Raw genomic sequence first — 14,043 nt, forward strand, 5'->3', positions numbered from 1 at the left:
GCCTTGCCAATTATTAGCACAATGGGCCAATTCTCATCCTGTGTCGCTCTTGGGGAAAATACGCAGGCTAGGGAACTGGCCTAGATTGGAAATGGAACAGCAGAAGCTGCCAATTAACATGAGTTCTTTTTTTTGCATCCCCTAAAGAGGTTAGTCTCTAGGGAGAACTTATAGATAAAAAACATGATCCCACCAGGCCTTGAGGAACTCCTTAGATGCCTCGCATCTCTAGGGGTTGGGATGAACGTCAAAGGTCACTTGGTCTAACTGTCCAGTGCTTGAATCCCTTAGATGACCTTGTCAGCTACCTCCTGTATGCACCCATGTTTGAGGAACTCACCATTCACCATATCAGGGGGCTCCATGGATTTGAAAGGTCTTCCTTTAATTCAGTCAAATCCATCTTCCATAACTCCCCCACTTTGGTTTCAGCTTGTGAGTGAAGCTAGCCAACCACTCAGTCTCCATTCCCAGGAAATAATCAACTGCTCAGGAAAATGGCTCCTGAGCCAAAAATATAAGTTTTGAAAAAGCATAAGAGAAAGCCTACTAGAGCAGAAAGGCTAACAGTTGGAAGAAGGGCTGGACTATCCTCGTGGACACGAAAGGCAAAGTCAGGTTACAGATCCAGTCTGGGATGGACTGCAGGCAGCCCTAACACTCCACTTGTACCCACATCAGAAAATCTGTGGAAGGCAGAGGAGAGCAAAAGCTACAGCCTTTACTTCAGAGGAGTTCAAACTCACAGCAGGAAGATAAGAAGGAATGGCAGCATCTGCAGAAACTGAAGCTTGGTCCAGATTTAGTAGACTTCATGTAATGGGCATCCCAGTATCCATGGGAGGGACTAGTCTTATGGCCAAAGCCTTGGCTTCTCCTTAGAACTTTCTACTTATGTCATTAAAAAGCATCAAGTCTCTCTGCCTCAGACCTGGTTCAACCCTCCTCCTGAAGAATCAAGACATCTTCATGTTCCTGGGTGGGATGTTGGCTCAGAAACACAGAGGGTGTCTGGGACAGTCCCCCAGTACGTGGGAAGAGCAAGGGAAAACACGAAAAAGAAAAAAAATACCACTTGCACATGGGGAAGGCAGCAAATCAAGACAATAGGTTAAGGGGAACAGATGAAGTGGGGAGCTCATCACCATAACAGCAAGCCCAACAACTCTGAAAGACGGAATTTTTGTTTTTCTCTTCACCTGTCATTCGTCTTGGTACTGTCACTCTCCTTGCTCCTGTTGGAAGACAAGTCGTGAGTTCTTCACTCCCACCAGCAAGCTGCCTGGCTCTGGGAAGTGCAGCTGCTAAGGGATGCGGGGAGAATGGGGTCTCCCAGAGGGGTGCTCAGGAGACTCGGGTTCTGTCCTTCCCTCTCCACGGTCAAAGTTGGGAAGCATGTAGCTTGCTCATGAAACGTGAGCATGGCTGTTTGTGCACAAAGGCGTGAGAAAGCCCCCTCTGACATGGAGACAGGGGAATCACAGTTCTGGTCCTTAAATAACAGGAAGTTTTGTTTCTGCCCCAGGATACCCCATCATATTCCAACAGAGGAAGTCAAAGAAAGTCAGTAAAGGCAACTTGATGGAAGATTATGGCTTGGGTCTCCTCGAAAGAACTAAATTTGGTGCTATCAAAAAGTCAGTGGTGCACCAAAGAGAAATTAAGAAACCTTGCCTAAATGTAAACTCCTCAACTACATGAGCCAAGAAGACACCAACGCCCACCAGCCCTTCATTATACACCCTATCACACTGTGCCAAATTTAGATGGCAATGCTTCATCTAAGTTTTCTTTCTGATACTGCTGGTGACTCAGGTGCTCCCTTGGTTCCAGAGGTCTTCCCAGGATTGTGTCAACATAAAGAAGGATCCATAACACTGTGTCCTGCTAGAGGCGGCAGTGCCCATACCATCTGACTGCCCTCTTGGTTTGGTTTGAATGCCCTCTTGGTTTGGTTTGAATGGTTTGGTTTGAATCCCCTCACCAACACAGACTGCCATCCCCATGGACCAGAGACCTCCCTCAGAAGTGAAGGATGCTCTCTACCTCCAGATATAAAGACTCAGTCACTGGACCTTCCTCCTTCTGCAGGCACACTGACTATGCCTCCTATTCCCACTTCCATTTGAAGATCTGACCCTACTTCCTTCCATGATGTATCACAAATGGACACCCCACCTTCTACAGTCAGGAAGGAAGATGGGTTCTTATGATTTTTTTTGAAGATAATAACAAAAAAAGGTGCCCACCACTTCCTTATCCTTGAAGATAATCTACAACCAAAGTGAACCTAAAAAGACTATAAAGAAGGAAACAAAAACAGCCTTGGTAACCAGGGGGCAAGATGTACTTCTGCTGCTGAAAGGCTGATCAGCTGGTGAAGTCAACAACACTCAGTCCTTTCCTCCCAGCTTTCTTGTCTACCACCTCCCCCCAGGCCAGTTCCCCATCCACTCCGTCTGAGCTTCACTGTCAACCACTCTATTCCAAGCTGTGAGCTGATAATACAGTAATGTGCCTCCGAACCACACCCCAGGCCTGCCCACACAGGAGAGTTTTATAGGAACTTCTATAAATCATAAGTCCTCCAAAAACTCTAAAGACTTACTTCCCAGGGGAACTACAGAACTCACAAACACCAAACAGGGAGACATTTTGAGCATTCTGAAAAACCAAGCCAAGTGAGAATTTACTTGTTCAGCCAACTCTTGAACCAAGCACCAAACTCATTTTCACATATTTCCCTTGTCAGGCCACGATACCAGAGCAGGAGAAATTCTACCCCTCTCAATAATCATTTCCACCACTTCCAAAGCCAGGCTACATCTTGCCAAGTGTAACCATATTCAAGAACCATCTGCTTTAGCAATACAGGAAGCCACCAGAGAAATATGTTTTAGATAATCCAACAGCTCTGCCAGCCAAGGCGGCTTCTGGGGAGAGAAGGGAGGCTGCTATTTGCCAGCTGTGGTCCCCAAGCTCAGCCGAGCTGATCCTGTACAATGCACCAAGCAGAACTGGGGCAGAGGCCACAGACTTGGTCAATTGCTGACCCCTTTCCACATACCCAGATTCAGAGTAGTCCCTAGGGCATGACAGCTCACCTTTTGCCTGACTCATCAACACCCCCACCTGAAAAAGAACACACAGAGAGATATAAAAGCTTTATCCTACCTAGTGCCACCGACCAACCACGGCTGTGCACCAGTGCCAGAGGAGGCATGCATTTCATTTAAATTCGGTGAGAAATCTGAACCTGAGCAAACAATATCAACCAAGATGTTCAAGCCACCATGGCATCTGGGGATGAGTATGCTTCCAAGATCTAAAGATGTTTTCTTGCCTGAGTCAAGAATTTAATTGATCCCCCTCTCCCCAAGTCAGCTTCCCTGGTGGCTCGAATGGTAAAGAATCTGCCGCAATACACGAGTCCCGGATTGAATCCCTAGGTTAGAAGATCCCCAGGAGAAGGGAATGGCACCCCACTCCAGTATTCTTGCCTGGAGAATCCCATGGACAAAGGAGCCTGGTGGGAGACAGTCCATGGGGTTGCAAAGAGTTGGACATGACTGAGCTACTAACACAGTCAATCTCCCCAAGTCATTACCTTCCCCTATAACCAGAAGTTTTGTTTGGTTGTTTTCACCAACTGGGAGGATGCTGTCCCTTAGTCCCCAACTCGTGAATCTCATTGGAAGTGACAGAACTCAGGGACGGTCTCACAAACTGATGTTGTTTCTCAGGCTCCACAAAATGAGCTCTGTCCACTTCCTACTGGACATGGACACTTGTCCCCAGGACCCTAGGAATTAAGCACCCTGCTCCCCAATCCTGCCCATTCAGAACTAGCGCAAGATCTTTTAGCCCAGGCAACAGAGATTTCTAAATTCAGCTATCTGAATCTGCCTACGGTGTTTTGCAGCAAGCACCTCCATGAGAAAAATGACTCCAATTAAGCATAATTATTAGGGTTTAATGGAGCCATTTTTCTACCTCAGAGCCTTTTTTCTATTCCAAGCCCCCCAGTTTTCTTTTCCCCTTCATTGGGACTCAGCACAGTAAGTTAAAGTTATACATTGGTTGATCTTTATTATACATACAATAACTGTCTTATTAAATTGAAATCAAATGCACATCTAGGAGAAAGTTCACTTTAAGTACCAACTCACAGAAAAATGCTCACAGGCATAAACAATAAGCAAGGCCAGTGTGTTGCTGAGCAACTGAGGGGGGCAAGAATTCGGCTGAAAAGGAAGGGACACAGTTTCCTGAAAGAATGGAGTAAGCTCAGGGGTGCAGATCTTGGTGGAAACTGCCCCGACTTCTTGTGGCACCCCCCACCCTAAAACAGGCACTGGGGAGGATGGGAAATCTAATTATCAACTAAATATAATCAAGGATGCTCAGAGAATTCACACACACACACACACACAACACACACACATGCATACACACAGGCACACATTTTTTTTCCTGGGGAATGTTGAACACTCTGTCAATATATACAAAGCCTTTCCAACTATTATGAATGTTAAAGAGGGTGATGGGGTTGAGTGTATGTGTGTTAAAATGCTGCTGCTTGCTTAGTCTCTAGCCCCCTGGCTCACTGGACTCTTCCCCCTCCCCTCTCCCGCCTCCTCTTCCTAGGACAAGACGAGTGCTCTCAGCCTCAGCAATGTGGCGGGCGTGTTCTACATCCTGATCGGAGGACTTGGACTCGCCATGCTGGTTGCCTTAATTGAGTTCTGCTACAAATCGCGTAGCGAATCCAAGCGGATGAAGGTGGCATCGTCTTCCCAGGCCTTTTTCCTAACCTGTTCTGTGATACAGCTGGGTTTCCTGGGAGTCCCTTTTGCTAGAAAGGGTGGGGAGTGATGGGAGGTGGAGGTCAGTCCAAGGCAGGGGATGACGAGAGCCAGGTTATGAGGAAGGTGGCAGGGAAAGAGGCAGCGGTGAGAGAGAAAGGAAGATGTTGGCATGTGTCAGGGTAAATACAAGGCCTGAGAAAACAAATGCATCAGCCAGTGATGGGGGGGTGAGACGAAAAGTTAGGGGTTAAGCAGACACTCAAGGTGGTGAGAGGCAAGAGGGACTGCCTCACAGTCACTCTTGGTACTGACTCTCTGAGGTCATGTTAACTGAAGTGTAGCTTCAAAACAGCAGAGGGGGCGTCTTCCCTCTGCAAGGTGGATGATCTTGCCATGCCGGGTGAGGTAGGTCTATTCTTGGCCATCACACTGTAAGATGGACTTTGGCAGAGAGGATCATGCCCAGAGAATGGTAAGCACATTAACTGATGACCCCAAACCACATCAAATATAGTGAAGGCAGCTAACTCAAAAAGAGAAGAAATATAGAAGTTATGAGAGCTGCCTGTAAAACCATGAAGAATTCTTGGGAGTGAAAGAAAACAGATCAGTTTTGTGGAGTCCTGAAGTATATAAGAACTAATGATTAAAAGTTAGGGAGAACAGACGTGAACACAGTAAGTGAGATCTACTTTTCTTTTAGAGCTATCCCAAAATAGGATGGATTGTGCCAGTAAACAACACACAGCTCATCACTGGAGGCATACATGTAGAGGCTGAATAATTCTTGACAAATGTATAGATTCAAAGGATCCAATGGGAGTCTGGACTAAATGACCATCAAGGCCCCTCACTTGTCATCATTTAGCTTCAATAAGAAAATATTTTGGGAAGGAAATGTTATTCATGTGAGCAACACCATAAGCAAGACATCATGAGGGGGCAGAGAGGACTAAGATACTATCTGTAACCTTCAGCATTTTTAACAATCTACTCAGGGACCCAAACTGTGGCATAGATAGGAAGACCTATAGGGATATATAGGAGGGAGAAAAGAGAGACAGCTTCCGGGAAGAACCAGAAATTAAGAGGAAGGACAAGTGGAATTCAAACCAACAGAAGCACAGTCATTCTGAGCAATGTACCCTAGGCTGTTACTTTGACTTGAGTAGACTAACAGGACTCATTGATAGAATTTTCTCTCCCAGAATGTCCCCTAAGAAGCCCTTTTTCCAACATGCAGTCACTCCCAGACTCAGCATACCCACTGTTGGATCACAGCCATAGCCTCCTACCAACTTTTCCTGCCTTAGGCACCCACCCTACATATACCTCCAGGTCCCTCTTGGAGAAGACATTGCTGGACATTTGCTTCCCCTGTTTGGAAACTCTGTACTCAGTTCTGTACACAGGGAGTGGGAGTTGAGAGCAGAGGGCCTTCTGTCCTGGCATTCAACATTTCCACATCATAGTTCTAGCCTACTTTCCCCTCCCCAGGCAATCTGCTCTCCTTACATGCTCCATACTCCAGCCACCCACCTCATGCTTTCCGTGTGTACCCACCCATGTGCCTTGATGCAAGTCAATCCCTCTGTCTTCTGTCACATAATTAGTAGCTCAGCTGCATCCAACTCTTTGCAACCCCATGCACTATAGCCTTCCAGGCTCCTCTGTCCAGGCAAGAATACTACGGCGGGAAGACAATCTCTTCTCCAGGGGATATTCGTGATTCAGGGATTGAACCCAGGTCTCCTGCATTGCAAGCAGATTCTTTACCATCTGAGCCACTAGGGAAAGCCCAAAGTCAACTTCCCAAGATATACACATGGAGTAATTAAGGGATGGTAGTGTGATAGTACTTGGTAAGGGATCTAGGAATACCTCCGTCCCACCCTTGACCAGTTCATCCAAGTTCAGGTCCTCTCAGAAAGGACAAAGCACAGCAAAAGTACAAACCTCAGATTCTAAATCCAGTGTAGACCTCCCAAGGAGCTTGGCTGGACACAACAAGGTCCCCTAGAACCTGAAGGGCTGTCTTTGCCCACCCCATTCAAAACATAAGCCTAAAGACTCTCTTATCTTACCCTTCGAAAGTGCGGAAAGGTTACTCCAGAGGCAGTAAGTGGAACAGGAGAAGACCTAGGTGAGCACAACTTTTACAAACCCCCCAAAACCTTCCCCATGGGCCATAACTAAAACCAGGCTCCCAAGATTGGCCCAGTACTCACTGAGGGAACTCCCCTCAAACATAGTGCAGCAAGGCTCTGGAGACTGAATGTCTGAACACAAATCTTGCCTGCTCTGCACATTAACTGAGTCATCCTGAACAAGTTTCAATAGCTCTCTGATCCTCCTGTTAATAAAATGGGGCTAGTGGTAGCATTGGGCTGGCCGAAAAGTTCATTTGGGTTTTTCAGTAACATCATATGGAAAATCTAAACAAACCTTTGGCCAACCCAATATACACCTTATAAAAATTGTTGTGGATTATATGAAAAAGTGGGTATAAAGGCTCTGCAAAACGCCTGGGCCATAGTAAGCCCAAAGTAAATAATAATTACTAGAATTATACTATTATAAAGAATTATATTATTATTATAAAGAATTATATTATTAACTTGGAGAAGGCAATGGCACCCCACTCCACTACTCTTGCCTGGAAACTCCCATGTATGGAACAGCCTGGTAGGCTGCAGTCCATGGGGTCGCTAAGTCGGACATGACTGAGCAACTTCACTTTCACCTTTCGCTTTCATGCATTGGAGAAGGAAATGGCAACCCACTCCAGTGTTCTTGCCTGGAGAATCCCAGGGACGGCGGAGCCTGGTGGGCTGCCATCTATGGGGTCACACAGAGTCGGACACAACTGAAGTGACTTAGCAATAGCAATATTATTAACTAGAATTATATTATTAGTGGCCAGCTACAGCCTCCTTAAGACTTTCATTCCATAGCCCCTACTTACATGTCCTAGGGTTTTTAAAGCCATAGAGATTGTGAGTTTCCCAAGGTAAGAAGCTGCATCTGATTTCTCTTTGGACATCCCACACACATAGGGTAAGCATTAGTTAGATTAATGTGGGTTTGTATCCAGAGAAAATCTCCTGGAGGATAAGGTGAGGCAATGGAAGGAGCTGCTGTTGGTAAAGCAAACACAACCATCAAAACCACTCAGCCAGGAAGCACACACATCACCTGATGTGCTTTTGGCCCCATCATGAGATCTGAAGAGACCAGACGTGCCCAAGCAGGACTGGACTTCCAGCCCTTCCTATGGGATGACCATATCCTTCTAATCATGGTCAGCGCCAGGTGGTGGTACCAGGGTCGCTAACAACAAAGATCCTCTTAAACCTGTATAACATTGACCTTTACCACTGAAGTCACAGCATGCAAGTAAAGACAAGAATTCTTAAGAAAGTCAACTGAGTCATACCATAACTCCTGGGAGACATTCTCTCCCTTCCCTTTCTAAGGAAGATATCAAATTTCTCAGGAGCCAACATCAAGATCTCTTAGAATCATTAATGCAAGCTGTTCCATCACAATCTTCTATAGTTAATTCCACCAGTTGGCATGACTTCTGCCCAACACAGTGAGACTCCTAATAGAATTTTTAATCTTCTACCTGCAGAAAAGATGCCTTTATGGGCCTTAAGAGTCAACCCAGTCCTTAATTTTCAGAGCTCCATCAACCCCTCTCTTATCCAAAGGAGATAAATGAACACATTCTGCTTGCCTCTCAGATTTTGCTGCTTTGCAGTTCTCTTTATCATTCTGTACTTTGCCTGCTCCAAAGGCAGATTAGCTCTTTTCAAAAGTGCAGCCTCCACCTTCGCATAGAAGACTGCATTGACAGTGTCCAAAGCCTTTGGCAAGAACCTTCCCTCTTGTTTCTTCCCTTAACTACAGTATGTGGCCAACCCTTAAGACCTTGAGCCCCTAAACCTAGTTCACAATCAGCCTTCTATTTCTCAGTGTTTAAGGAGCCCTTCCCCACCCTGCATGAAAAAGAGAGGAAAGAGAAGAGGGTGCATGAAAGGAGAAAGAAAGAAGGGAGGAAAAAAGGAAAAATACCTTTTTAGTAACTTCCCTGTTCAAAGTGCTTACTATACATTTTCATTAACCCTGTGCTTGCAGTTCTACAGATGAAGAAATAGGGGGTCAGAGAAGTTCAGTAATTTTTCCAACAAACTCAGAGCTGGTGGAACAGGAATGAGATCTCCAACTTGGCTTCTGCAAAGCCTGGGTTCTTGGTACCAGCCAAGTCACTCGTCATCAATTTCTCTCTCCACCCCAACCTCAGGGCCACAGATAATTTTTATCACCCATCAAAACCCCATCCACAGTGCACAGAAATAAGATAGAGTCCTCCTTAGGTTTCTCTGATCGAGTTGTTCAGGCCATCCATGGGACGTGATCCTTAGCTTGTGCATTACTGAAACCCTTTCCCCTTTGATGTCATGTGAGCAGGACACAGAGCAAGTGTCACAGGGACGGTGGGAAGGAGCCCTGCAGGCAGTCCTTCTACAAAGACGTATGGAGCACCACTGCCTGCTAGGCATCACTCAGCCCTCAGGATCCAGTCAGGAGCAAGCCAGACACAGTTTCTGCTCTCAGGAAACTGAGAGTTTAATTGGCAGACAGAAAATAAGCAAATGTGTAATATATGTTCAATGAGTGTTTAAAGAAAAATGCTCACAGCAGTCAAGTCCTGATCAGGGAATGGCATCAGGGGCAGGACAAGAGGCTTCCCTGAAACAGTGATGTTGAACAGACTTGAGGCAGAGAAGGAATTAACCAGGGGACAATGGTTGTCACCAAAGGAGGCACAAGTATCACAGACCCAAAAATCAGAACTCTTGCCCAGACATAAGACGAAGGCCAGGGAGACTGGGCACAGGAAGACTGATGAGAAAGGAGAGCAAAGAAGAGCTGGGGGCTCAGAGAGGGACTTCAGGCAACACCAACATTTCAGCTTAATTGAAACTGTCCCACAGTAAAAAAATTTCAAATCCAAGACATACTCCAAATTGAATAAACTGATTCAGACACCCTGTACCTCTCCTCTGCCTGAGAAAACAGACAGAAACCTGAGCCCTTAACTGATATTAAGGCTAACCAGGGTCTTTATTATCTACCACATTGTTCCCCCCCAAAAAAATAACTCCCAGCTGCTCCCACCCCCCGGAGAGCACTGACTTTTCATAACTGTAGTGGCTGTGCTGACACAGGCTGTGTTGAAACCACAGCCATCAAGGCTTTGCATGTTTCCCTGGAATTAATGAGCAGCTGAGGTACATGGTCAGGCATGGGTGCCGGGGCTCAGGGGGCAGTGCATCCTCCATAGCAGGTGGTCCCTCTGACTCAAAGGCATCACTGAGGGCTGAGCTTTTATTAGGGTGTTCTATGATGTGCAGAGGCTGGGCAGACTTTTCTTAGAAAAGCAAGGAGCTAAAAAGTTAAGGTGTCATCACTGTTAGATAAATGAGTTTCTGAAGCAGCAACTCCGGGACTTAGAGGCTAGACTTTTCACTCACCCTTTTCTCCCTGAGTATCTGTTTCAGAAACAACTACTTATGAGGATGAACTTGATGAATGGCTGACATGTCAAGGATGGACAGGGGAGAACCACTGTTCCCAGAGGCAAGGGGAGAGATGACGTCAGCTTCCAACTGTTAGCTACCAGGGGTAGGAGGCCCCACAGGCAGGGGGTCGTTCACTTTGACCCTAGGTCACAGATAACTAACTTGAAGCAAGTCAGTGACAAGTCCTCAATTGCTCTGTAAAGTGAAATCAACTAAGACCAGTGTGTTTCCACCTTATTTGCATATTAGAATAACCTGGGGCAGGGTTGAAACTCTAGACGTTCAGGCCACACACCACACCTATTAAGTCAGCATCCCTGAGGTAGGTCTCAGACATCAGTGTTTCTTCTTCCGAAACCCCTAGAACCTGCAGCCAAGTTTGAGAATTAGTGAAATGGTCATTTTTAGCAGTGCTTCCCACTCCCATTTTGACTCTATTCATCCCTTCTCCTGAGATTAGAAAGGAAACCAGTAAGCAGGTAACCCCCACCATCAACAGGAGTATGGAGTCACTGACCTCTGAGAACCCCTCAGTTTTCATGAAAACCAATCCTGAATGACTTAAAGAGTTCTAGCTACATGCCTGGCTCAGTTACCTCAGACTCATAGGCACCAATACTGATTATGCCACTAGCCTTCTCCTTTAAAATAAATGTCAAGTACCACTGACTTCTGTGGGATATTATGGAAATATGTGAGACCTTTTGAGAAACAAAGCCCAGGGTGATCTGTGTGAACTTTAAACTTTTTGTTTTAATTAAAGGAGTGTGGCAGAGAAAACTCATAGAAGATAGACATCCCAAGCCAATTCATAGAAGGTTCCATACTGCCCCCACACACAAATAAAAAGTTCTTCTCAACAATTTAAAAGTGAGAACAAGTCACCATGAATTCCTCCTGTTTTCTTTTTACATTTCCCCCATAGAGCAGCACAGAGGTGTTGATGTGACCTTGACTTAGAAGAATGCTCTCTAGATCACACTTCCTCTCCAATGCAGGCAGAATGTAAATACACCATGTCCAGGAGTTTGAAGAGGAGACAGAACCCTGTGGGTGGAGCATCATATGGGGCAGATCTGTCTGAATCATGGAATTTTTTTTAAAAGAAAAACTATTTTAAAACACTGTCAGAATTACCAGTAATGAGGATCCTCCCGAAGCATAGTGTAGCAGAAGGAATAACAACTGGGTGAAAACTGCCCTGTTTATGTCCATGAGGCCACAGGAGATTGACTTACTTCTCTGATCACTAGAATCATGCCAATATGCAAAGGGGGAAGCCATCAACTTTTTAAGACTGGCCCTATGTGTTTGGCTTTTCCAAGACACATTCCAAGATATCTACTGGGCCTCTAACGACATGCTGGGCATGCTGGCAGGCAGTCAAGGATTGAGAAGACACAGCCCTTGTCCTTCTCTAGACAGTTAGCTCTCTTAAAGAAGACAGAAGTTACGTATCTGAAGCAGAATCATTGCAAGCGAGTGTATAATGTATGAGAACTGGCGAGGATGGGGGCAGGACATGCTGGGGCAGTCTAAGACAACTTCAAAGAGGCAGGAACAAATTGAGTCTTGAAGGATGGATAGACTGGCCTTACAGAAAGGAACCTCTAAACTCACAGACAATTTTTTGTGTTGATTTTCACCAAGAAACTAAGCCCTACCTCAAATTTTCTATGGGTATCTTTTAATGGGAAGTTGGAGGTGACAGGAAGAGGGTTTGGATTTCTGGTCATGAAATTTCATTCTCCAAAGGAACTCAGTCAAGAACATTTCCTCAGGTCTAATAGGATATGATTATAATCACAGATTCTGGTCTTAATCATTTTGTCTAATTCATCTCATCCTGGGGTGATCATTGGAGCTCTTTTGACATCTAGAATTCCAACATTCCAGAAGTCACAATCTTTCACAAATCAGTAGCACCAATCCGATGTGTCAGGGTAGAAGTACAGGTTATACGCACTAATGGGAAGTGGATGACAGATAATGATCTTTGGAATTCATTTTCATTTTTTTTAGCACCGTCTTTTTTTCCCATTATATTATGCATACCGTATTAGTCAAACAAGTCCTATGTTCTCTTAACACACACTGCTAGAGACAGGATGACATTTTTTTCCAGAAGTAATCATAAGCAGTTTTAAATTTTTACCCAACAGTGATATACCATCAATTTAGTGTAACATTTCAACTCAGTTTTTCATGCAGTATAGAACCATTCTCTCTAATACACTTTGACAAACATGGAGATTTCAAAGGTCTAGAGAGATAGCTATGCACAAAGTCACATAGCAAGTCAATGTCAGAATTAGGACTAAAACCCAAGTTTCCTAAACCCCATTTCCAGAGCTGTTCTACTTGGTCATGTTGCTACATTTATTATCATCAGTACTACCATGGAAGCATCGTACCTTTAGAAATCACAGAAGGTGAAGGATCTTAGAGATCACCCAATCCAGCACATCTCATTAAACTTAGAGAACATGAGGTCCAGAGAGGTAATCAGACCAGTTCACAGCCGGGTAACAGTTCTGTGAGTTCACAGGAAGTCAGGTAGCATTACAGATTAGGAAACAAGCTGGGTAGGGAGGAGAGTTGGAGTGACATTTGAAGCCCAGTGTTGACTCATTCTCCTTGCCAGTCATTGCCAAGGACCTGGGGAAGAACCCCCGGTCCTCCTGAAAAGGGTTTCTGTTTGATCCCACAGCAATCCATCAATGAAGCCATACGGACATCGACGCTCCCCCGAAACAGTGGGGCAGGAGCCAGCGGTGCCGGGAGTGGAGAGAACGGCCGGGTGGTCAGCCATGACTTCCCCAAGTCCATGCAATCGATCCCCTGCATGAGCCACAGTTCAGGGATGCCCTTGGGAGCCACTGGATTGTAACTGGAGCAGATGGAGACCCCCTCGGGGAGTATGCCCAGGCTCCCCCAGTTCCATCCCACACCCTTCAGTGCCAAAAACAACAAAATGAAAAAAAACCGCCACCAACCACCAGGACCACGAGGAGGAGGATTCAACAGATTTTCCTGAAGAATCAAGAAACCATTTTGCGGCCTCTTCTCCTTTTTCGATGTTCTTTTGCCCTTTTCCATTGGCTAAGTGAGGATGACAAATAACACTGTATGGCAATAAGGGGAGAATAACCCTGTCACATACAGCCTGTGTCACTGGAGCACTAATGAGGAAAATGTACCGCTTTCTTTTAATTCAGTTGTTCATGTGTCTTAGTGTGTGCACTATTTTTTTTCTTACTAATATCTATGGTTTGCAGGTTCTGTTAGATCCCTTCCTTTTCCTTCTTACTCCCAACTCCCTACCCATCCCACTTTAGTTTTCAGATTGGAGATTCAAGATTCGTTCCACCTGACAAGCAAGCAAAAGGAAAACAGCAATCTTCAAATGAATTCATCATGGGAGCTCTCCAAATCCCCTCCACACCTCGGCCCCAAGCCATGGATGGAGACCGACACTGCCGGAGGAGTGGGCTGCCTCTCCACACAAGGCACTGCCCAGGCACTGACTTAGTTAAAAACACGTGTGAAGCAGCTCAGACCCTGGATGGCAAAGAAGCTGTAAAGGCAGACATGCAGTCGGAAGAAGACTCATGAAGTTATTGCTGGAGACTCAGAAAAAGCTTCCT

General features: G+C 45.5%; 1 protein-coding gene across 1 annotated transcript in view; it reads left to right on the top strand.

Moving 5' to 3' along the window:
* The window catches only part of GRIA1 (glutamate ionotropic receptor AMPA type subunit 1), a 348,095-nt gene extending 334,809 nt beyond the window's left edge, over positions 1-13,286 (top strand). Inside the window, exons 15-16 of the mRNA XM_052642627.1 lie at positions 4,648-4,782; positions 13,086-13,286. Of these exons, the coding sequence (XP_052498587.1) occupies positions 4,648-4,782; positions 13,086-13,286 (336 nt within the window). The remainder of the gene's footprint in view (positions 1-4,647; positions 4,783-13,085) is intronic.
* The last annotated feature ends 757 nt before the right edge of the window (positions 13,287-14,043 follow it).

Source organism: Budorcas taxicolor, chromosome 7, assembly GCF_023091745.1.
Source record: "Budorcas taxicolor isolate Tak-1 chromosome 7, Takin1.1, whole genome shotgun sequence".
NCBI lineage: Eukaryota > Metazoa > Chordata > Mammalia > Artiodactyla > Bovidae > Budorcas > Budorcas taxicolor.